Consider the following 25,133-nt stretch of genomic DNA (forward strand, 5'->3'; position numbering starts at 1 on the left):
ATCATTGGATTTTTTCTGTTATAGAAATACAGCTGTTTCAAGAGTGGAAAATAAGAGTTGCATACAGTACTAAACTTCCAAATACAATTCTTTTCTTTTTTTTTTCTTTTTTTTTTTCTTTTTTTTTTTCTTTTTTTCTTTCTGAAACATAACCACTTTAAGAAAGACATGGCTATTGAGGTTGTAAATCTGACACCGTGGCTGGATATGCATGTGAAAGATAGTACTCTGGGAACTGCAGTGCTCACTAAGAAGGCAAATCAGACATTAACTTGGCACATAAATCAGTGCAAGCCATGAAAACAGCATTTAGAACCTCTCCAGAAGTATGCAAGCTTTGATAACCTAAGTGGTTTAGCCTCTGTATAATGAGGTTTTGGACAGTCTTTATTGCAGAAGAGTGAAGTCTCAAGAAATGTGTATTAGTGTGTACCTACCTATATCTTCTCATAATTTCTGGTCCTGGCATATAACCTGGAGTTGCCGTGGGTGCAACTGGCTCAACATAGAGCTTTGCTGAGCAAATGGCATTTCCTTTCATATTACTGGCAAAAACAGTATAAATTCCTTCGTCTTCAGGTAAAACAACAGGCAAACGCAGACTGGCACTGCCGTCTTGCAGAACTTCCATGTGGTAGTGCTCTCCGTGCCTTATGCGCTTACCATCTTTGTACCATGCAATCTGCATGGAAAGAAACAGGAATGCTAAGTGAACCCTGCTAAAGACAAATATCCAGTAATGGCCCATACATACAACAATTACAACGTTCTATTTTTCAGCTGATGCATTGTTGCTCTAGAGGTATTAACATTTTCTTAGTTTAAGTAAAAATGTTAGACTAAAGTAATATGTTTCCACAGTAGCCTGAAACATAAATTTTGATATTCTTGAGCTAGAAACAGAAATAAAGCCTTTTTTTTGAGGGAGAGCAAAGTGACCTAGACCAGACTTGTTACTGTGCTCCCCACTTGTGAGTGCTAACTCACAGAAATTCAGAAGCAAGACCTACTTAACTGTTAAACCTAATGTACCTTTGAAATAGCTAACCAATCTAACACTGCTGTATTAAGGGACAAATGAAAAATTCAGACTGATATCAAAACAAAAGATGGCATTTCTTTTGAGATTTGCCATTTTCTGTGTAGAATGTAGAATTTATGACAGTGAGATGGTTAAGGGTGTTTTCAAGTAGAGCACCAGAGGGTTTTTTAAATACAAAAATGTCATACAGGTTTGGAGTACCTTTGGCAATGGATATCCGGTTGTCTTGCAATGGAAAGTAACTCCCGTGCCTTCAAAGGTTCTGTAATTCTTTAATCTTAAATCAAATCCTGCCTCAATAGCTTCAGATTCAGAAATATCAACCATCATCTCCTCTCCATCTTCCTCGAGGAGTTCATCTAAGGTGGTCTTAATAATTCTGAGTTCAATTTCCTTGATAAGTCTTTCTTCAAAAGAAGAAATATGGAATTCCTGTACAAAAAAGCAAGACCATTAGTTCCATATGTCAGGTAATGCCCTTGAAAAGAAATGACTTGTACTGGTAAAATTAAAAAAGATTTCAAACAGTTCTTTTCGTCAGGATACAAAATGAGCATGGAGTGGTAGACATACCTCATCTTCCACAAAAGTTCTGACCACCGTGGTATCTTTTGCCATTTTCTTCCTAATTAGGGCTTGTTCTTTTTCATATTCTTTTTCAAAGTCACCATATGAAATAGGTGGGGCTACCTCAGCCACTTTAGGTTCCTGTACATATGCAGCCACTTGAGTTTGGTACATCAATTCTTGTTGCGATTTTATGTAGGCCTCGTAATCAGCTAAGAATTAACAAAACATTAACTTTGCTAAGTGTTTGTGGTTTTCACTGGATTGAAATAGAAAAGAAGTACAAACTTAATTTACTGTTGCTTTTGTACAACAGTGAAACTAATTAACATTAGTAAAACTAATGTTATTTTGTACAATGATGGGGGGAGGGTTGTGATTTGAGCAGAGATTCTGTCTGCCTAGGCAATAAAATGCAACTAATAATAAAATGTAGACTGCTGCCCTCAGATTAGTTTTATAAACAGGTAAAAGTTTTATTCTGCATTATAAGTATTCTAGTTCTTTAAGTGAAAGCACTTTTAGTGACTATATTTACTTCCTTCCCCACAGCTCTGTCTCCTGTAACCTCTTTTAGTGGTAGATGTGACAGTGCTGGGTTAATGTTTGGACTTGATGATCTTAGAGGTCTTTTCCAACCTAAATGATTCTCATGCTTTTTACATGGACAGCTGAAAATAATCATAGAATTTTATCATAGAATGGCTTGGGTTGTAAGGGACCTTAAAGATCATTTAGTTCCAACCCCAATGCAATGTGCAGGGATGCCACCTGCTAGATCAGGTTGCCCAGAGACCCATCCAACCTGAAACCGACCACTTCCAGGAATGAGGCATCCACTACTTCTCTGTGCAACCTGTCCTAGTGCTTCACCACCCTCTAAGCGAAGAATTTCCTCCTAACACCTAATCTAAATCTCTCCTCTTTTAATATAAAACCATTCCCCCTTGTCCTATCATCATCTGCCCATGTAAAATGTCAATTTCCATTTCTTTTTATAAACCCCTTTTAAGTAGTGAAAGGCCACAGTGAGGTCTCCCCAGTGCCTACTCTAACTCCTGGCTGAACATCCCCACCTCTCTCAGCCTTTCTTCATAGAAAGAGTGCTTAAGCTCTCTGACCATCTTCGAGGACTTCCTCTGGACTTGCTCCAACAGGTTCACGTCCTTCTTATGTTGGGAGTCCCAGACCTGGATGTAGTACTCCAAGAAGTGGGGCCTCATGAGGACAGAGTAGAGGGGGACTATCACCTCCCTCAACCTGTTGGCCATGCCTCTGTTGATGCAGCCCAGGATGCAAAGGGCCTTCTGGGCTGAAAGTGCACATTGCTGGCTCATGTCAAGCTTTTTGTCCACCAGAACCCCTAAGTTCTTCTTTGCAGGGCTGCTCTCAATGAGTTCTCCCATTCTGTCTCTACTCATGTCTGGGATTGCACCAACCCAGGTGCAACACCTTGCACCTGAACTTGTGGAACCTCATTATGTTCACATGGGCCCACTTTTCAAGCCTGTCCAGCTCCCTTTGGATGGCATCCCTTTCTTCTGTTCTATCAACTGCACCTACTCAGCTTGGTGTCATTTACAAACTTGCTGACGGTGCAATGGATCCCAATGTCTATGTCATTGATAAAGATACCAAACATCACCGGTCCTAAGACAGAGCCCTGAGGGACACCACTTTTCACTGGCCTCCAACTGGGCATAGAGCTGTTGACCACAACTCTCTGGTTGCAGCCATCCAGCCAATCCCTTATCTACCAAATAGTCCACTTCTCAAACCCATCTCTCTTCAATTTATAGATGAGGATATTGTGTGGATCTAAGCTAACTTCTTTTCCTGTAATAGAAAAGCCTGTTACTTTTTTAACCTCCTTTCCCCACATAACTCTGCAAATGTGTTACATACACTCTTAAAACATACAGAACATTTCTATAGCTACACATTCTAGAAAAGAACATAAATCCATCATGAACCTGATGTCAAACTCTTTACCTGGCAGAAACAGAGCCACCAGTTAGTACAGGTATCAGCACATTCTCTTTATGTTTCTTGAACTGAACCAACTAAACTGCAAAGAATTTGCAGCACAATTTAGAATTTTTTTCTCTTTTTTAAATGAATTGTAAAAAGTATTTTCCCCATTCCTTTAATTTACAATGTACCTTCTTCTAGTAAGGAGACCGTTGCAGAAGCTTCTCCGTGTTTATTACGAACAATAATAGTATATTCTCCGGCGTCATCGGCAAAAGTCATGGAAATTTCAAGTTTGCATTCCCCAGTTTCTCGTTTGTAACTCACTTTGTATCTATAGAAAACATAAAAGTACAAGATCTCCATAATTCTTATGAGCAGACTTTTTCATGAATTTCCTTTAACAGTGATTCTGATTAGTTGTACAACTAATACAAGACCCCAAAAAAAAAAAAAAGAGAGAAACTTTTGCAGGCAATTCTAACTCAATGAATCTGCAGAAAAGCTCAGGAAAAGTAACCATACTGAAACTAGAGAACAGGCCTATTTTCTTTTAGCTGTCACTAAAAAATTAAATACAAAGAGCAGAATTGAAGTATCAGAGATCTACTTATTAGACATGGTAAAACATTACATGCAGCGTGCATATAGTTTATTCTAATACGGGTCATTAAATGAGTCAATATATGAGTCAGTTCTACAGAAGCATATTTTTTCTGCTAGAAAGTGTTTTGCTTTCCATAGACATTTGCATAGACAGAATGCAAACACTGTACAGACAGTGTAAAACAAATGCAACATTTCTTCCAGATTTTTTTTTAAATATGTAGCATTTCTCATTTTATGATCTTTTGAATATTTATATTTTTAAAATCAGCAGACCTCAAGTTACACATCACAATCCTATCATTTTCACAGAAATGAGTGAAAAGACAGATTAATTTAGCTCAGCATCAATAAGGAATCAAAATTATGGTATTACCGATTAAACATTTATTAAAAATATGCTTAAAGAGTTTTTGTGCATTGTTTTTAAGATACCTGTAGCCAGTCGTAAGAGGAACTCCACCTTTTTTCCAGTAGACATGTGGCTTTGGGTTGCCCCCTACTTGGCACTCAAAAATAATGCTCCCACCTTCAATTAGTTTGTGTACTACAGGTTTTCTTATGAAGAAAGGAGGTATGGGTTCTCCCGTTACTTCCTCTGCTGCAACAGAGACATCTTCCATTACAACATCCTTTGTCTCCACATAGCTGAAACAAGATTAAAGTACAGGTAAGTGATCTGATGTCTGAAGCTCTCATAAATATAGTGCAAGAAACTAATGATCACAGTAGGACCAATCTGTTTAGGAAGTAACTTTACCGTTTCTCTTCTGTAACAGCCTTCTCAAAAATGGTTTCTCGAGCTTCAGTTTCTTCTGAAACTGCAAGGCAAATATGATATAGTGAATGGTAGAATACTTGAGAATAATGCTTAAGAAATGAGTTTAGCTAACACAAAGAGAAAGAAGAAGGCTAAGTAGCTAGTTGGCCAGAGGACCAGGAACTTGCACTGAGAGTACAAATTAAGAGTCTGTCAGCCTTCTTTTTTTTTTTCTTATATTCTTCCAGTTCTGTTTCCTAACTGCCCTGGAGTGTAAATCAAGGCACGTGTTCTACTTGACAACTGACGAAATATCTAAGTTACATTATAAGTAATATGCAGTTAATAAAATAATAATCTTTCTACAGTGATACGTATACTTACCCTTCACATGTAAGTGGCAAGATGTGCTGACGCTCCCAGCCTTGTTGGTAGCAGTGCAGGTAAATCTTCCACTGTCTTCTGCAAAGGCTTCACGAATCACAAGGCGAGCAAGTCCTGCTTTGAAAGTGATCTGGAAGTCCATTGAGCTCTCAATCTTGTAGTCTTCCCTGTACCATGTCACAGTAGGTGGAGGATGACCAGAGATATGGCACTCCAGAGTGACAGACTCACCTTCAGTCACAGTCTTATTTTTGAGACCCTGTGTAACAAAAAATAAGTATCACAGTCAATACACATTTTCACTAGAAAAGAGATATTTAAACAACTAAAACCTCTTTAAATGGAAAATTTAATGACTACTACAAAAAAGTGTTCAGTTCAGCAGTGTATCCATCAAAAAAAAAAAAAGAGGCAGTTTTAAAAGGGAAGTATTTGAAACTGGATTTGGGATCTTTGAACATTATTTTCATTAAAAAGAAAATGAAAAAGTAGCTTGATGTTTATTCCAGATCATGGTGAGAATTTTTTTTCAGAACATCAAAGGTCAACCTACTGTGTTACATGATTGTGAACACTCACCCCCATAACACACATTCAGGGTAGTTTGTATAAGAGATTAAGCGTATGGCTGAGTAAGTCTAATACAGGGTAAAAAGATTAAATAAAACCAAATGTTCACAGTCAAGTTTTCAAAGATTAAAAAAAAATCACAATACAAAATGGTTGTAAACATAGTGTAACTCCCTTAATCTACATAAAAATTCCTTACCCAGACTAAGGTGGGTGGAGTAGCAGGGCTTTCTGTAGGCACAGGAACTCTGGCAGTTTCTGTCACCTAGGTTGTTTAAAACATAATTAATAAAGCCAAGGAAATAAACAGCAGAATTAAGTAAGAAAAGAAATTAGAAAGGTAAATATTAGGTCCTTAGTAGATTTTGAGCTAAACAGCAAAGAAATAAAAGTCAGTCAAATGTTGTAAAAGTGAGAAAACTGCAAGGAGGAAATAGCAAATAAGCTATACTTCATTTTTAAAGATAAAAGTCCGAGAGATTGAAATTTGCTTAACGACATACCTTTGCTTCGCCTTCTTTCTGCAACACCAAGTGATCTTCCCGCGCTGCTTCACCTTTAATGCTTACACCTGTCTCTTTTTTAGTCTCAACATCATAATGACTCTTATAGGTCTCAGTAGTCTCTGCAAAGGGAAACTGTGGAGGTGCAACTGGCTCTGCTTTTATCCTGACTTCATGTGGCTTTAGCTGAGGTGGTTTCACAGGCTTGGTGATCTTTTGCACAGCGGAAGTAGCTGATAGCTCTTTTTCCAGAGTAGCCATGGCAGACCCTGCTATTGAAACCTACAGAATAGAAGAGAAAGGGTTGCAGTTTGTAGTTTTCTTATTTTCAGAGAAGGCATAGTGTATTTCTTCAGCAGGTTGTATATGTAACAGTTGCTCCCCTTGTTCCTTTGTCGATGCTGCAAAAGGTATATCTATAAAAATGACTTGTAGGTTTGGATTCCAGTAGTAGAGTAATGGAGATGTAAAATCCCTCCATTATTATTCCTATTTGGCTAATATTCAAATATTTTATCAGTTTTTACTTTAGAATTTGATCTTTGAACAGTCAAGAAACTCTTAAGTGAAACTTGTAAAAAGTCCTCTAGATTTGTTTACTTTAGGCCTTAACTTTCCATTTTATCAGTTTGATAGATTCTACATCAAACTATACCTCTAATTATATAAATGGCATGCATTAAAATACCTGAAGAGATTTCAAAATGTTATTGCAGGTGTAATAAATTTGGAAAACGCATAAATCTATAGAGAAATATTTATTAAGTTTATAGTGTTTAATTATGTTTGAGAAAAAAACAGCTCATTCTTAAAGTCGAGAGGAGGAGAAAAGGTTTGCTTGAATGAGAGATTAACTGTGAACTTTTAATATTATGTGAAGGGGTCAGATGAATGGAAAATACAACACTAAAAACAGTGTGATATAATGCAGTTTGGATTTTTTTTTATAAATAGCTTAGCACGTGCTAATCTGCAAAGAAGAAAGCACTGTTATCAATGTGCTAGTGAAGTGATGCAAATAGTAAGCTTGAAAAGGGATATTTCTGCTCTAAAAAATGTAAGTTGTATGAAAAGTGTTTATGGTTTCACCGCATGGCAAAATATTGAAGCAGAATCCTTATATATGTTATAATCTTCTTTAAACCAGTAATAGTTACACATCACATTTTAGCAGTTTGTGTGTTTGTTTACAGCATTACTCTTTATTAGTCAAAGAAGATGACAACAACAACAACTGTAGAGAACATACAACCCTTCTTCTCGAGAAAGCACCATACTGGATTTGGAGGAAGAGAAAAATGGGTGGCTAGTGGTTATTATAAATGAGCATGTTGTTCTCCTTACATACACTGTTTTCACTTCTTACCTCATATGTATGATCTGGTTTCGGAACTGCAATTTTGGAGACTGTGAAGTGAGGACTTGCTGTGCGGGGTCGCGGGTGTTCTATATGAATTGTTTTCTCTATCTTGGTTTCTGTGTCTCTTTTAATCTACATGAAGCAATGAAAAGGTTGTTGAGAATGTGATGCTGTTCTCCAAACTGAAACAGATTTAATCAGGACATAGTTTTTGGAAAAGAATGCAACATAAACAGAATCTAACCTCTGTTGATACATGAACTTCCTTCTTTTCAGCAGCTGAAATATGTTTCTCAGGAGGAACATAGACAGTTTTAACTTCTTTAGTGACAACCTGATGTTCTGCTGGTGCCTCAGAAACATGTTCTCTTACAGCATGCTCCTTATATCCATATTCCAAACCTTTCTGCTTGACATAAGCTTCATCTGCTTGCTCTGGTTCCCAGGGTGATCTAACACGTGCCTGATCAACAGCTGCAACAACTGTAGCTACAGCTTCAGCCCTTTTTCCAGCTTCAATCTACAAATAACATGGGCAGAATTTATACAGATACTCATCATTATACTAACCGCTAGCATATTTGACAAATATTTATATTTTACTTGGCACATACTGCTCAGTAAAGTATATTCAAGACAAAGAGATAGTGCATTCCATACAAAGATATGCAAAAGTAATAACAAACATCAAATATGTTCACCCATACACTTCAGAGTCAGTAGATTCAAATATAGACATATTTTTTCCAAGCTGTCTACACAAATTCAGAACATAACTATGCTTGAATGCTTTATGAATATCAATATTTCTATGCAAGTGCATTTTTAATACTTTATAGTCACATTTATGACTACTTTCAGTGAGTACAACAGGTATGTTGTATACACAATTGTGTATACACAATTTTAAAGTCAGCATGCTCATCAACTCCATATAACAGTTAGATGCTACTAAAAATGTGTGAAATGTCTGGCATCTGATACAAATGTATTTACAAAGGAATATATCCATAGAAATATCTACTGCAAGCATATCTGTAAATTCAGATGCTAATCTATTTTAAATTACTTTACTAAACAATGAAATCTATGCTTTCTGAGAAATTGGAAATAATGTACTTTTATCAGGACCTTTTTTTTTTTTTTTTTTCTGATAACCAATGAATAACGTCAGCTTCAATGTTATCAGGGTGCAAACTTCTGTCCAGTCATTGAACAGTAGATATTAGGATGATTAGTCCTACTGTATATTATTATTGCTGTAACTGGCCTGGATGTCCTCTGTAGCAACACAGCATATGAAACATATGCCTTTTGGATGACAAAAAAACCTCCACAACTAATTTATAATTTAATGTTGATTTCAAAATTATTATTGCATTAAAATAAGTTGACTTAAGCAAGGCCAAAATATGATTGTTTACAAACATGTTTAATTATTTCATTAGTGTTTAGGTAACAGGGACCTCAGTTCAGTTTGCTGCCAATTTCAAAATTGTTGTTTATACCAGCTTGAATTTGGTCCTCAATTCACATCTTCTACCAATTAGTTGTGATCTTTTTGCATTCTGATTCCTTTTAGTCATCTTCAAATGCCATGATCTTTAAATTATATTTTATAACAGTACTGCATGAATGTACCATACTGTTTCTAACAAAGTAGATAGACTTTAAGTAAAAGCTATTTGCAACTGTAGTGTTCTGCCATAGATAAGAGTTCCTAGCTGTACTACAGTAGAAAAACTTTTCTACTATGGTAATCCTACTGCAACAAAGCAGTGTCAACAAGTGTCTGATTGTCAGAAATAATAAACTGGACAGAACTGAATTGATGTTAAAGTTTTCATTGTACAAAGAACAATACAATCCCAGCCTTAATATAGATAAGTTGTTTAATCTGACAACCATAAAATTGCAAGGAATCCGCTTGTATAAAAAAAGATTTCTGAGTCAGAAATTTGGACAAGTAAACACTACTTGAAAGTCATTGGTAGTAAGTAAGGTTTCACAGAGATATCTGAATGTAGTCTTAAAAGTGGCATTTCCTAACAGGGTGAGGCATCAATCTTGGTATCACTAGAAACTTAATTAATCACACTGACTTTATTACTTGACATCAACCCACCTAACAGGCATATTATCACAAATTAATTTGAATACATTCTATTGTACTCAAGTAGGTCTTAAAAGGTGAGTTTTGCAGATAAGACAAGTTGTAACAGCGCATTTCACATCTGCAACAGCTGTATTCACCTGATCATAAGCTAGATGAATTTGTTCTTTCTTGGCTGTAATTTCTTCTCTAGTTCTGGACACTGTGACTGGTGCACTGGTTTTATCAGTGGCAATTATTTTCGGAACTACAGTAGTTTTCTTAGCTTCCTTTTTAATCTAATTATTACAGCAGAAATAAAAGTTTCAGTTATCTTGAAAGATACTTGAACAATGGAAAAGCTTTTTTGGAATGGGAACAGGGAAGGTAAATTAAGGGGTTACAACCTTGTGCACTGCAGACAGCTCTGTATTAAATGTATACTGATAAGTATTGTTACTCCCTGACACCTATTTAAATACAAGTCATGATTTAAAAAAAAAAAAAAAGTTAAAATTCAGGAGTCAGTCAGTCCATTCCACAAGTCAGTCAAAAATAATTATGGGCATCCTATTAATGAAGGCATTTAGCAGAGGAAGAGAGGTGGAATAATATAATCTAATTAATAGCAGTCCCAAAAGTTTGTAAGTGGAATAAATCTTAGAAAAAAATGAGCTGTAAATGTATAGTTAGTATTTGTTCAGGGAAAGAAACTATTTGCATAGACTAGAGGATAACAAAACAAATAAGGTTTTTATAGTGCTATTCACCTTTTCATGGGTTATGCTCACTTGTTCTTGTTTGGTAGCAATTCCTTCTTTACTTTTCGATATTATGACCGGTGGTTTAGGTTTATCAGTGGTAATTACTACCTTAGGTACAGAAGGTTTCACATCTTCCTTTCTTATCTAGTTTTTATGGTAAAGAAAAATAATAGTAATCAATAATGTCTGTCATCAAAATTACACAGTTTTTCATGAAATTGGGACAAGATTTCAGAATGTATATCAATACAAATATCAATACAAAAAACATTACTGCTGAAATGGAATAATTCCTTTGTACAGTCCAAGTTGTACCCTATTTTACATGCTAGCTGAACCAAGTCCATTCAAAACCATTAATATATTGCATTAATCTGTGTGTGAACTACAGAAGACACTTTTGGTCAATTGTACTATATTATTGCTATGTTTTGTAGAAAAAGATTGAATAAAAATGAGTATTATTGACTTAATTTATTTCCATCAATACATGGAACTATTTCATTGGTTACTTCAATGAACAATAGTTCCAGAATATGATCTAGCAGGTGCATTCAGTCCTCACACAAATATGAAATTCATTAAATCCATCTGAACATGTAAATAAGGATTATCCTATCATGATAATTAACCTTTACAATTATCTTCATAAATCTGCTTTCAGACGAAAAGCAAAGGTCATTAATCATCAAATGAAATTGGCAATGAAAGCTATAATCCTCACAGGACCTAGAGCTACATTCTTCCTCTGTAAACAGAGCTGATACGAATTCAGTAGATCTAGAGCAGCAAAGCTGGGCCTATATCTGGATAGGTTGTTTAATAAAGTTTTCACTTTGTGACCTCTTCATAAAGAAGCAGAGGACATCTGATGAGGAATGACGTATTATAAACTTGTTAGAGTATAAAAATCTATAACGTCTTTACTCACCTTTTCATGAGCAATGTGCACTTGCTCATGTCTGGAAGATACTTCTCTAGCTCTTGATATTCTTTCTTGTTCTTTGGCTTTGTCTGTGGCAATTATTACTGTGGGCACTGGAGTTTTCTCTGGTTCTTTTCTTACCTGGATGTTTACAAATATGGAATTTAAAATTATATATTGCTCAAAATATAAGGTATGTGATTTTCTGTAAATTTGGAAAAGAGGATACGAAAGAAAAAAAATAAACACAAAATAAAGAGAGGAAAAATGTCCAAATCTGGATTTCAAAATCATCTAGTCTGAAAACAATGCTAACAACATAAATAACCCTTTTATAAAATGTATATGCATTTAACATAAAAATCATAGAACATTGAAAAAATGCTTGTTTTGCTAGTGAAAGCAGTAATAAAAGAAATTGGATCAGAGAAAAACTGTTCTGCATCATAATCACTTTGAAAAAGTGTAGGATATTTAAAGCAAGTTTTAGGTAAGTTTCATTTTGCAAAGAAGTCCAGATGTAACCTGAACTCAAGCATGTAATTTTCTGTCCAGGTGGATTTTTGTTTCTCAGTACTCATGGGTTACAGTTTCTTCCTCACATTTCAGCATTTCAGAAAGCAAACGTAACATTTCTCTGCAAAAGCTGATATTCCATTAAATCAATTTATCTTATAAAACATATGCTAAAATAACCTGAACCCCAAATCACTTGCTAGTATTGTCAAAACTGATTTCAATGCAGAATGAGTTTTTCCTCCTTATTTTGACCCACTGTGCTGCCAACAAACAAAGCAGGCTACAAGCTTAGAAACATATGAAAATTTAACATAAACAATAGTTTTTTTTCTAAGTTAAATTTTCAGAAAGTTATATATCACATTCTTAAGTATTAACTGTGGAAATGAAATTTAAAAAAGGAAAAAAAAAAGGAAAGACATCACCAAGGAGGGGCAGGAGAATGATAGCAATGTAAACTAGAAGAATGAAAAAATATCAAAGGAGAAAATAATTTCACTGGATGTCATTTTCATTGTTCATAGGCTTGTCTTCTTCATATTTGTTTTTTGTTTTTTTTTTTTCAAATAAGATAGGGTATGAAAATTGTGGGTAACATCTGTATTCACCTTTTCATGAGAGATGTGCCTTTGTTCTTGTGAAGTAACAATTCCTTCTCTAGATCTTGATATTACTGTTTGTTTTGTAGCTCTATCACTGGTAAGTACTACCGTTGCCTCCTTTCTCATCTGATTTTTGTAGTAACAGACAAACAAAAAACCAAAGCCTTAAAATTAATTTTAACAAATTGATCATGAAAAGAAGGAAAAATAAGATAGGAATGCAAGTGAAGGAAAAATACTAAGGGAGAATTATTTTATTTCTAGTGGGGAAAGTATAAAGACATTAGAGGAAAGACTTCATCAGGGTATGAAAAATGTTAGAAAATAACTGACAAGGGAAAATACAGGATCACTTTCATAGAAGGCATTCTTAAACTTAGAAAAAGTTTAAGAATAATTAGTTCAATCCTGCTATGAAGGGAAGTGATGGAATAAGTGATCCATGAGCATTCCTTTACAGTCCAGATGCTCTATATGAGTATGCATGCTTTTGTGGTAATAGCTTGTTAATTCTTCACATTGAATCATGCTTTGTTTGCATGTTGGATGAAGGGATAAAGGGGAAATCATTGAATGTCTGTGTTCTACTTCTACCTGCTCCTGAACAGGCTGAACATGTACTGCAGTCATTGCTGTCCTTTTAGCAGTTTGTTCTACAACACTTGGAGCTGGCTCTCTCACCATGGCTTGATCCACAGCAGCAACAACTGTAGCAACAGCTGCTGTTTTTTCACTGTCCTTTCTCACCTAAATTAGTCACATCAGAAGACATTTCTTCATGTTTTGCATACACTCAAAAGAAGCACAAAACAAGTACATAGAAAAAACACTGCAGTCAAACAAAGATTTGCAGCAGGACTCTCTCAACAGCAGTTACACCCAAGTCTTTATACACAGCCTCTCAGATTCAGCAGTAGTGAGTCCACACACAGAGCAAAAACAATGTTCTTTCCAAAAATAGACTTTACCTCTTTAGCACTAGCTGCAACCTCACCAGCGGTGCCACCACTAACGGTAACTTGTTCTTGGACCCCGTATCTCCCCTCCCATCTTTCTTCTGTTCTTATTTGGGTAGCGCTTGTAGATACTCTGGTTTCCTTCACCTGGGCTTCAGTGGTTGCACTGTATCCTTCCTGTTTCCAAGGAGGAAGGACTTCAGCCCCAGCTGTTGTCACTACCTGTGTTTTACGGATTGGCGATGGAGATTTCACTGGTCTAATAGGAGAGGTGGAGATTCTTCCAGCAGGAGAAACGGACCTAATGACAAGATATAGTATTAATATAGTGTAATAAATTAAGCTTTTGAGATGCTACACTTGAAAATTACATACACCTATTTTTAAAATTATACCTAATGTGTATTCTTTTCCTACTCATCACTATAACCACATTGTTTTAGTAGCTTAGATTTCCAAGTTGAAATAAGGGCAAATCTCAAAGTGCATTTCACACAAGCACATATATTTAAATATAAAAATATATTATTAGTCTCTATTTCCTCTGTCTTCATTCTCCTAATAGGAATGACATAAAAGGCCTTTTCAAAATGCTTTCACAGGCTTTCTAACTTACATTTTCTTGGAGATATTATGCCTCATTTCCCAGATAACGTTCATAAATGTTGCACTATTACAGCAGTAGGGGGCAGCAGCATCACATTAACTTTTAGATTTATTTCCTAATGTAATGTTGGTCTAGGAGTGGTTTGACTAGCATAGCAGAACGGGACTTCTAGTTCCACATGCACTCTAGATGGCGCTATTGAATTATTCTTTCACCTAGCGTCTTTGTTATTGGTAGCTAGCATCAATTCATTTTTGTCTGTACTTGCAAGTTATTCTCATTGGGGCAAAATTCATCAGCACATCTAGTATTGGCAATTTAGATGGGGTTCTGCTGAGCTTGGAGATATTGCTTTGGGATGCTGGGACTACAGGACTTCTGAAACAATTATCTCTTTACCTATCTCTCAGCATACACCTACCAGGGTCTCCCAGACCACAGGTCCTGCTCTTCAAATCACTCACCTTCCTCCTCAAGACCCTTTACACAGCAGAGCTAGATTTCATTTTCCATAACCACATTCACCCTGCCTACATTCCAAACGTGATTTCTGAAGTCATTACGAGCACATACATTGAACATTTTTAATATATTCTTCCATTCTGTTTGCCACTCATCAAAGTGTCATTGCTCTTTTCTCTGTTTGTATAAAATAATCATCAAAGGACAACTGCCCAACTGTTTTCTTCTTTCATCACGAGCCTGGAGCTTTGTGTGCTACTTCAGTTGTATGTAAAATAGTCAAAAGGGATTTATTCTCTAAACGAATTTCTTCTTCCATATGGGATTGAAAATTTACAGAAGGGAGGTACATACTTCTTTTTTAGCAATGTCAAATACAGCATTTTATAACTCACAGTCAGAATAAACTCATAGTCGATATTAAGTCAGTGTATTTTCATTTCTCTCAATTGCATTTCTGCTGGTGGTGGAAGTGATTCAAAACCTATTATTTGAAAGAATAATGAGGTTTACCTTACTGGTGAGGGTGTTGGTGCTCTGACATGTCTTACAGGTGATGGTGATTGTCTTACAGGTGACGGTGATTGCTGTCGTGCCATTTGAGCTTTTGCAGCAATTATTGGTGGGGTTGGTGATTTTGATGTAGGTCTGGGAGGCATTCGTGGAGGTGCTTTGTGTGGGAGCTGTTGGGCTGTTGCACCTTCTATGACCATTTCAACACTTGTAAGTGATCTGGCATCAAAGTGGGTTTCAATCTTCTGCAATGAAACCAAGAAGAAAAGTCTGAGATACTGTAGACATAATCATTCACGTTTAAGCTTTACCTCCTTTGTTTTTGAAGAGTATACCTTTTCAATTCTGGCTTGTCTTGTTTGTGAAATCTGAGCAGTCGAAACAATTGTCTTTGTCTTTTTAGCAGGAACGGCTTCTTCCTCACCTTTTGGAAGAGAAAATATGGTCAGGAGAATTGCATATGGCAACAATAAATATTTGCAGAAATAAATGAATGGTCAATTTATATAAAAATGTATATAAACAACGGAGAAAGAATAAAGCAGTCATCTGTTTTTCCTGCAATATCCATAGAATGATAATTGTGAAAAAAAAATCAAAATAATATTTGTCTTTCTGAATTACTATGTCATTAGAACATACATAAATAAAAACACATTTATTGCAGATTCTTCAGAATCAGTCCTGGACCCCACATGACTATACAGGCAGTCTGGAAGTCTAACAAAGATGAAATCCAAGTGAGGCTTCTCTGGGTAGAATGATTCAGTATTATAATTCTCCTCTAAGAACATTTGTCATTTTTACCCAGCTTACTTACAAGACCATGTACAGTTATGTAGGGTAATATATCTATTTTACCAAAGCCAGATTAAAAATATAACCTTGATAAATATGCTGAACAAAGAGAGAACAACAGAAACTATTCCACTCTTGATTCTCTCTATGGTATTCCTCAGATTAAAGAAGACCTATGTTGGATAAAGGGTCCTTTTAAATTCTCAGACAACAACCTTTGGCAAATTTCACCAGAGAATGCTTTTTTATAAGAAATTAGTAACTCTTGAGAAAGAAGTTTTAAATTAACTTTGATGTAGTGGTGCATTATAATGGTACCATTATAACAACAAATACTCTTATTTTTATACTTTGTAATCTCAGCTTCATTACCTTGAATCAGCAATTCAGCTGTTGAAGTAGCACGTCCCATGTTATTTGTGGCATTTACTGAATAGGTACCGGAGTCTTCAGGATATGCTTCTGCAATTATTAGGCTATAAAGGTCTCCTTCTTGTAAAATTTGAAAATCGGGGGAGCTTTGAATTTCTACTCCATCCCGATAAAACTTCACCACAGGTGTAGGGATTCCAGTCACTCTCACGTCAAGACGGACTTGACTTCCCTGCCTTGCAGTCATGCTCTGTAGTCGTTGTGAGAAGTTTGGTGGAGCTGTTGCAGCTGCAGTTTTATTGAAGAAATAAGTAGAAAATAATAACTTAAGTTTAAAAGAATTATAAGGGCTAGGTATTTTCTTTACTATAAGCGCACAAGGTCTATTTCTCCTTCATGTGCTACTGACAGAGACCTTCTCGAATATTCAAAACATTAGAAGTTGATTTGCCAAAGCACAAGCACCCTTAACTTTTTTCCATATGTTTAACATTTCTGTTATTTCTGATTACGTCCATGATTAGAAATGTTTCTAGAATTAGAAGTACATTGATTATAACCACAGAGGGTGTCTGACTCTATAAGTGAGTTACTCTTCTAAATATCATTGAGGGTTCCATTCTGCAGAACTTTATCCTTCTTCTATGACTGGTTTGAATGTAGTCAATACGACAGATCAGATGAGTAGTAGTATACAGGGGTAGGACAGATGTTTGTAATTCTGATTAAGAGTTTACAAAATGAAGATTATACAGTTAAAGTGTGAAGGATGCTATTATAAATTATCGGTGAGGATATATGCTGAAGTCTAGGCTGCTTGAGAAAAAAATTTTTTTTTTTATTTCTTTGCTGATCATCCAACCTTTTTCATCATCTGTGACACTTCTGCTATTGCTCCCTTTCTCACGTTACTAGCAGAGAGGAACATCTTTTTTTAGCTGCCTGATACCTGTTACAAGTAGCTCAGCAGTACTAGTGGCTTGCCCAGATCCATTGGTGGCTTGTACGGTGTATCTTCCACTGTTTGCTTCTGTCACGGTGGGGATCACCAGTTTAGCGCGGCCATCACTAAACGAGATCTGCACACCAGGCAGAGTTGCAGAAGAGAGAACCTGGCCATCCCGATACCAGCTCACCTCAGGAACTGGGAAACCTAGAGAAAAAGAGAAATTGAGATTGAGATTCTATGAAATCCTGTATGTCCCAAACCACCAAAATACTTGATCATGCATACACAGTTACAGCAATGGCATAGGCACAGATTTATGATTATACCTCCAGTGACACAATAGTAAAGGAAATTCTTTTTTAGAAAAGACTGTAAAATACATAGAACATTAGGATAAGGGCACTGGCAACTGCATTCAGGAAATTGCTTGAATAAGGAGTGGACTGCAGTTTCTGGCGATCCTGTTGAGGAAGGACTGTAGTCACACTAGATGTTTAGGAAAGTTTTACTCATAGCTGAAAAACATTTTTACACACATGTAAAATATAAACACAAACACACTGAATGAGAAAATGCAGCTAATATTAGAGGAGATTAGAAATTAAGGTAGTGAATTTCTTGAAATATTGTCAACATCTTTTATTTTCTTTATGCGGCATCATGATTAGTGAACACGGGTTTGTGGGGTAAATCAAACAAGGGAAATATTTTTTAAATATGAGGCTATTTTGATTTCTCAAAGTGTCATGTTCAAGGGATCCAAAGTTAGAAGCCATTTTGAAACTCTGAACCTGAGTTCCATGCCACAAAGCTTGGGTACTAAAAGATACAATCAACTTCAGATTATTGCTATTTTTGCCTGGTTTATATGGAGTAGGGATTTACTTTTATACATACCATATTACACTATGACTTAAGTTTTTTTGAGATTTATTGCTAAAAAAGAAGAATATGAGCATGAAGTGTCTCAGCTTTACTGTTTAAGAAGTTGAATTCTATTAAATTGTCCTGACAATGATGTAAGTGATGGGAATTGCCAACCTATAACCTATATATATATGTGCTGCTTTTAACAGTATGTGGAATGTAAAGAGTGCTTGCATTGGGTAATACAACAAAATATTGGTTCAAAGAAAGTCAAGCAGAGTACTCATTAATTCTTTAAAAAGCAAAAACAAAACAAAACAAACAAAGAAACAGAACTTCTTGATCAGTACTGTGAAGACATGAGGATGGGCACAGTTCTAACACCTGCTGCACTGCAGACCTTCTTGACAGTGACATGCTGTCTCATTTCCCCTCAGCCACTGCTCACCCGGTAGAGCTACCCCTATGATTATGCACCAGCTGCTCCAGCATTTGCTGCTTCCGAATCATGGGGTTTGAGTGTGCTGTGCTTTCTGAGTGCATAGAGAAAGACTGGATATTTTTATCAGGTATCAATCCTCTGCAATATGGCACTTAATGCACAGTCTGATACCATACAGTACAGTTTCACCTTACAGATCACAAAATTGCATCTCAGGCAGTTGCTAAACTCTTCGTGGTATTCCTAGATTAACCGGGCTTTTCACATTCAAATGGCAGCTCTGTATTAATACTTAACATTGCCCTTTATATATGAGTCATCAGAGATAAACCAAAAGTTTGAATTTCAAGTTCCTAATAGTTCGTGACTGATGGGAAGGACAGACTAATGCAGCAGGAATAAAGCTGTGTAGGCCATTATTAACACAATTAGTTCAAGAAAGAAAACTGTCACTTTTTATGCATTAGAAAAACTAAACCACAGTCCAATTTGTCAATCTTGGTGAATGCTTTTTGTGCAGAAGTATTCCAAAATACCACAGTGTGTGTAAGATCTGATGAGAGATATCCTCACATGAGATTTGGAACTAAAATAAAAATATGGTAAATATGTATATACAGTTAGAAAAAATACAATATCTTCTCAAAGTAGGAAAATCAAGTTCCCTAAGTACTCCATGATATTACACAAATGAAAAGAGCTGAAATCACACATTGAGCCATAATATTAGCATCCTAACTGTTTCTGATGGCATATTTATGTATTTGTTTGTAATGGTCAGTGGATTTATTTGATAAAAGTTTTTCATATAAATGTACAGACAACAAGAGAGGGTGAGGACAATTAACTGAAGGATAGAGGACCAAACAGCAAAAAATGACATGAAAAAATATCACAGATTTAGTCTTCAGAAATGAAGGTGTTCAAACACCTTGTGTGAATCAGTGCTGGCCAAAGGGTCCAAGTGATGAATCACAGTGGACCATAGATGTCAGTGGTTTATAGCTGGACAGATCATGTGTTTGCACCTGTCACAGAGCATCTGTGTAGTTCCAGACTCAGAAGAGTATTTTATGGTATGTGGATCATCACATTGCTAATGCCTGTAAGACAGTATAATTCCCTCAGCAAGACATGTGCCTTTTCTACTTAGTCATTGCTGAGGTCAGAGACACACTTAGAACAGTGTTGGTTATCTGGTAATGTTGTCTCAGGGTTTGAATGTTTGTTTTGTTTTTTTTCCACATGCTAGGGTGTTTTCATTTTGTGTGGATTGGCAAAAAGAATTAAATAAAATTATATAAATATATATATAAAATGAGGGTGCATCTTCAAATTGCAATAACAACTTAGATTATATTAATCCAGAATTGTACTACTATCATGATCAATATAAACCTCTACTGCCTAGCAAATTAGAGTTTGCTACTCTCTTCATTGGCCATGTGAACCTAGAGTTTGTGCTTCTAACCTGTCAGAACTCTGAAATTAACTAAACTCAAGGGCACAGAAGGAGAAGCATGCCCTAACCAAAATAAGGCTTAGCACTAGGTCAACGAAGAACTGGCACTTGCCCTCACTTTTGCACCTTGGTTTCTCATTCCGTCTCATTATCACCCAAGCAAGACTACTTTCTGCATCAATATGAAGGTCCCTAATTTGAACAGTACCCATTTTTCTGTATATACATTTTTTATGCTATTTTCCCCCAGTTTTGACAACTGTAACATACATGAGAACTTGCAATACCAGTCTCATTGGCAGGATGATTGGCTATTGACTGGGAACCATTGTAACTTTGTAAAGTATGTTTGTGGAAATCTGACAGCACCTCACAGAACCAACCGGTACTGTCTGAGGGGATGCATTCATATTTCAACGTATTTCAACTGATCTTTACCCATTCAGATTATGAGCTATGACAAGTGTTTTCATTTGTCTTCCACAGCATAAATGTTATCAACCACAATAATAATAAAAATTAATCTTGCAAGAATGAAGCAAAACCTTACCACTAATATGAGCCTCAAAGGTTGCGGCACTACCCTCCAATGCCACAACACTTTGTAACGGCTGCGTAAATGTTGGTGCTTTTGTCGTCATCTTTACAGGCACTCTGAAAGCAACAAAAACAAAATTAGATTTCACTGGTCATATTGCTACTCTGCACACATTCTTCTTGCTAGATATTAGAAATGTCTGTACTCATAATAATTCACACTTATCAGTTTTAAATCACATTGACCTGGTGAAAGGGGAAAAGGGGAAAAATGTAGGTTTTGAAAAGTTGTATAGCAAGTTAATCTTAGGGCACGCTTAGCTGAGTTGGATGTGAAACGTATATTTAGTAAAGCTGTGAATTGGCATTACAAATGTGCAGCAGAAGTTCTGCCTGACTCATTGTGTGACCTTGTACAGGTCATCTAGTCTCTATTTCTCCATTAATCTCCCTTATCTAAAGAGAAAACAATCTCTATGTAAAAGTTCTTTGATATGATCTGAAAATATTTTGTTAGTGCAAATTATTTGCGTTCTGCAGTGGGAAGAGAACTAGGTCAGTAAGCAGCAACTTAACATGTGAAGGTCTAAAATCTATTTTGGCTTTTAATAATTAAAAAGTTGCCAGCAGGCTCTCTTTGAAATCCAGTCTGTAAGGAACTAATAATTTCATTTTACACAGAACCATGCAGATAAAACTATTCTTTCTTAGAGAGTATCTCAGTGGAATTTTGAATATGGGGAGACAACCACCTTCGAAATGTGAGCTAGGGTATAAGGTAGCCACTGACACTGATGGTTTGAACAACTGCAGACCCATGTGAAATCTGAAAGAAAAATAGTTTGCCTTCTCTTATGCCACTAGATCCTACTTTGAAATAGCATACTGCTACTAAAAAAAGTTTCTATCAGAAGTATTTTACATTTGCACGAACATATTTATTCAGTGATGTTAAACTCAAGGTTTTAAATTTGCAGTTTTTTAAAACTTAGCTAGTATCTTAATATCATGTATCTAAGTTACAATTTTTCTCATTAAAAAAATACTCCTCTGAGCATATCATGTTTTACTAAAAAATGGTTAACCTCATAATCTTTTCAAATTAATCTTACACATTTACTGGTGTTTACTTTGACTTTTGTACCTGATTTTGTGTCAGTTCCAGACTTCAAGATTAATGAGAAGGTGAAGTTCCTTTCACAACAAGCCACATTTACGCTACTTTTCAAAGGGGTGAAAATTTTTCATGACAAGTTCTCTCATTGAAATCAGTGGATATTATATTGGGATTTTGACCTGCTTTTTATTGCCCCTACTAGTTATCTGGATACTTGTTCAAGCTTGACAGAGAACAGCCTTCTATCAAACTTTTCAGCTTCAAGGGAGAAAATGTGTTAAAATTAGATAGAAATGGCCAACAGTTTGTCCTAGCACAATGGCAGTTTTCTGAAAGGAAGGTGAAAAAAAATATCTCTCACATGTAATTCACTGAGATCTACTTCTGTTACAACTGTAGGTTTTGAACCTCAGCTAAAATACATGGAAATTAGCTTACAATATAAATAAACAGTATGAAAGCTTATACATAAATTTGAAGACATTAGAATAGATTAGAAATCATTTAATTAAGTATAATTGTCATTGAGTTCACATAAAATTTATGTATTTCACTGTCTAGGCAAATTTTGGTGATGAAGATCTGATCTTATAAGGCTTTTCATACAATTAGGATTGGAAGTATGCATCTGAAATGTCATGTTCCAGAAATAACCTTCCCAGATATGAATGACAACAGACAAGTGTTCCAGAGCTGCCATGTAATTGATACCTTAGCAGTTGATTCCCTTAAAAAGTCATCAGCGCTTAGCTGATACCATATGCATTTTATCAGAGCTATTCTTGGAGCTTCTCAGTTTATCTCTTGGTGGCATAACCTTGAACACTCGGACCAGAAAGGAGTTTTTAATTTAAGCAGATGTTTCCATGCACTTTTCAAACCTTAATTTAAATCAACTTTAACAACATTCTGTAAAAACTTTTTTACTGAACGTTATCAAAATTTACCCCCTGAAATTTAAAACATAATCTTTTTAGAGAATTTATTTGATCCATGTCCATAGTCTGAAATCTATACCCCATATGAGCAAACACAGATAGTAGACCACATTAGGCTTATTGACTGATAAAATACTTGTTACTTTAGGAGAAATGTGTTACTAACCTGATCTCTCAAAGTGCCTGTAGGAGTGGGCTAAGCCCAACGAAATCTTCTTGAACGACGTCCTTATCCAGAGTAAGGTTTTTTTAGACAATCCCAGCATGAGAATTGTAGAGCCTCTAACCATAAAAACAAAACTACACAGTCTTGACAGTGTAGTTTTGTTTTTGCAATCCCTACACCCGAGGCGAGGCGGGGAATGCACGACTGCTCAGAAGTGCTAACATAGTTGTTTTACTTTATATACCCCAGCTCTGCTGACAGGTCTACATCACCATACCAGTAACAATTCTGATTGGTTTCCTAAAAGAAAGTATCCTGTGAGAGGTGACCTGCTCTATGTAACCATACACCACCTGTTGGTTTGATTGACAATACTAATTTTAGAAGCACAGAAGGGATTCACTGAAGAAACAGCATCTGTTCCAAAGATTTTGATTTATAATTCAGTTTGGTTTATAATGTACAATTTAGAAGCCATTGCAAATTTCCTAAGTTATAAGCACAAGAGGAAAAATTAATAAGAACTTTGGCAGAAGACATAGGCAAGTCAGTAGTAGTCATGTCAGTGAGATTTAGCCTTACTTTCTTGCCTTATAAAACGTACAAGAAACTACCAAATGCATCTGTCAATCACCAGACTAAATAAGTAAACTGATCTCAGACATGTGGCCGTATGCTATTAGAATATAGTTTAAATGCATGTTTGTTTATTTGTTTTTTCCCCATAACAGTAAATTGTAAAATTGTATTTACGAATGTATAGATTTGACTATTGATTCTTTTTATTTCCTTTATGATTTTTCTGTTGGATATTCCAAGCAGTTGAGCTTAAACACTAGTATCCAGAGTGCAGAAGTAAAAACTTGGTGAGCATAATTCAACATAGATAACTACGGTAACTGCTTAAAAAGTAGATTTTAAGTCTAACATTTTTTTTCTAGACCTGTGGTGGCCTCGTGCATACTGAAGATTTAATCTTTCATGGACTAGCATATTAGTTTGCAAACTTCCACTGCTGCAGCTTCTCCAGTCTGTGCAGCTAATTGTACTGTTAGATTGGTTCCCTCAGAAATAGTGGTCAGAATTAGAAGAGTGTTCTTGTCTATAGCTGGGAGTTTTATCACCACAGCTCCACATCTCCCTGTTTAAATTATTGTTGTCTTATTCAAAGATCCATTTCTTTCCCTATAAAACTGAATATATCTAACTCATGTAGCAAACTCTTTAAGCACATAATTGTCTCATAAGACTATTTATGTGGTTAAAGTCAAGCTTGTGCTTAGCCTTTTTGGTAAGTGGCTGTGTGCTTTTACCAAGATCCACACTGAAAATGATCCCCTGAGCACATCCCTGAGAGCTATCTTTATAATAGGTTTGCTCCCACTAAGGAAGGAAGGAGATCAACAGCTTCATAGTACCAATCCCATCTCTCAACCAAAAGGCTCTAGTAGTGCAAAATGCCAAAAATTAAGAAAAGTACAACTGGGAAAGGCAGTATAAAAAGAATACCTAGAAAATTAAACACAGTTGGAGTTTTGTAATACCAGCTAAACTTGTGTTTGAAAGTGATCTGAAGAAACTTTCAGCAAGAGCTCCAGAAACTGCCAACAACAGAGACCACCACCACTATAGTTCTTGTGAAGGGTGTTACACTATGGCTAACAGATCTGAAATAAACGAGAAAGGACATACTGCTGTGGTCTCTGCCCTTCAGTTTATCCATCTGTACTACAGTGGTCTCTGCCCTTTAAATTATCCATCCCTCAACATCAACTGGCATGCAGCAGTGACGAGCAACAGAAACTGGAATAGCCTCTTATACTGGTACCATCTAGACTCTTGCAGAGGTTAAAAGTCAGAGTACTATGCCTCATATTTGACTTCTGGTGCAAGTAGATGTCAGAGAACCTAATTTGTCTGCATAAGACTTAGCATGATAACAAATGCACCTCATTAGCAGAGAGGAAAAGTTGTCTTCTACTAAAGGATACAGAATGTCTGAAGAAATCTGTGTAAAGGTCTGACTCTAAATAGAGATGCTAAAATAACAGATGGCATTTTTTTCTGTACTTGAACACTCAAATATTCAGTGAAACATCAACTTGGAAAAAACACAATCTAAAATCTGCAAATTTAACAATTAAAAAAGAAAAAAGCCAGCTTATTCATGATGTCTAAGTCAAATAAACAATGAAAATGTTTATGAAATTGTGATAATTTCTAAGTGAGAGAAATGTGAAAACTGTCACTTTTGTAGATGAGATGGCCAGAAGTTCAATTTT

At 35.9% G+C, this 25,133-nt stretch overlaps 1 protein-coding gene across 1 annotated transcript in view; it reads right to left on the reverse strand.

Annotated features, from left to right (window-relative positions):
* Positions 1 to 23,065, reverse strand: part of TTN (titin) — a 243,979-nt gene extending 220,914 nt beyond the window's left edge. Inside the window, exons 1-23 of the mRNA XM_083841011.1 lie at positions 22,852 to 23,065; positions 20,644 to 20,747; positions 17,323 to 17,526; positions 16,374 to 16,661; positions 15,539 to 15,627; positions 15,204 to 15,448; positions 13,634 to 13,922; positions 13,260 to 13,412; positions 12,672 to 12,791; positions 11,551 to 11,685; positions 10,626 to 10,763; positions 10,017 to 10,154; positions 8,008 to 8,283; positions 7,770 to 7,895; positions 6,404 to 6,685; positions 6,100 to 6,165; positions 5,331 to 5,589; positions 4,947 to 5,007; positions 4,622 to 4,834; positions 3,772 to 3,914; positions 1,616 to 1,821; positions 1,244 to 1,474; positions 438 to 682 (exon numbers count right to left, since the gene is read on the reverse strand). Coding sequence (XP_083697137.1) covers positions 438 to 682; positions 1,244 to 1,474; positions 1,616 to 1,821; positions 3,772 to 3,914; positions 4,622 to 4,834; positions 4,947 to 5,007; positions 5,331 to 5,589; positions 6,100 to 6,165; positions 6,404 to 6,685; positions 7,770 to 7,895; positions 8,008 to 8,283; positions 10,017 to 10,154; positions 10,626 to 10,763; positions 11,551 to 11,685; positions 12,672 to 12,791; positions 13,260 to 13,412; positions 13,634 to 13,922; positions 15,204 to 15,448; positions 15,539 to 15,627; positions 16,374 to 16,661; positions 17,323 to 17,526; positions 20,644 to 20,734 — 3,998 coding nt within the window. The 5' untranslated portion in view covers positions 20,735 to 20,747; positions 22,852 to 23,065. The remainder of the gene's footprint in view (positions 1 to 437; positions 683 to 1,243; positions 1,475 to 1,615; positions 1,822 to 3,771; positions 3,915 to 4,621; positions 4,835 to 4,946; positions 5,008 to 5,330; positions 5,590 to 6,099; positions 6,166 to 6,403; positions 6,686 to 7,769; positions 7,896 to 8,007; positions 8,284 to 10,016; positions 10,155 to 10,625; positions 10,764 to 11,550; positions 11,686 to 12,671; positions 12,792 to 13,259; positions 13,413 to 13,633; positions 13,923 to 15,203; positions 15,449 to 15,538; positions 15,628 to 16,373; positions 16,662 to 17,322; positions 17,527 to 20,643; positions 20,748 to 22,851) is intronic.
* Positions 23,066 to 25,133: the final 2,068 nt, after the last annotated feature.

Source organism: Anser anser (genome assembly GCF_964211835.1).
Source record: "Anser anser genome assembly, chromosome: 6".
NCBI lineage: Eukaryota > Metazoa > Chordata > Aves > Anseriformes > Anatidae > Anser > Anser anser.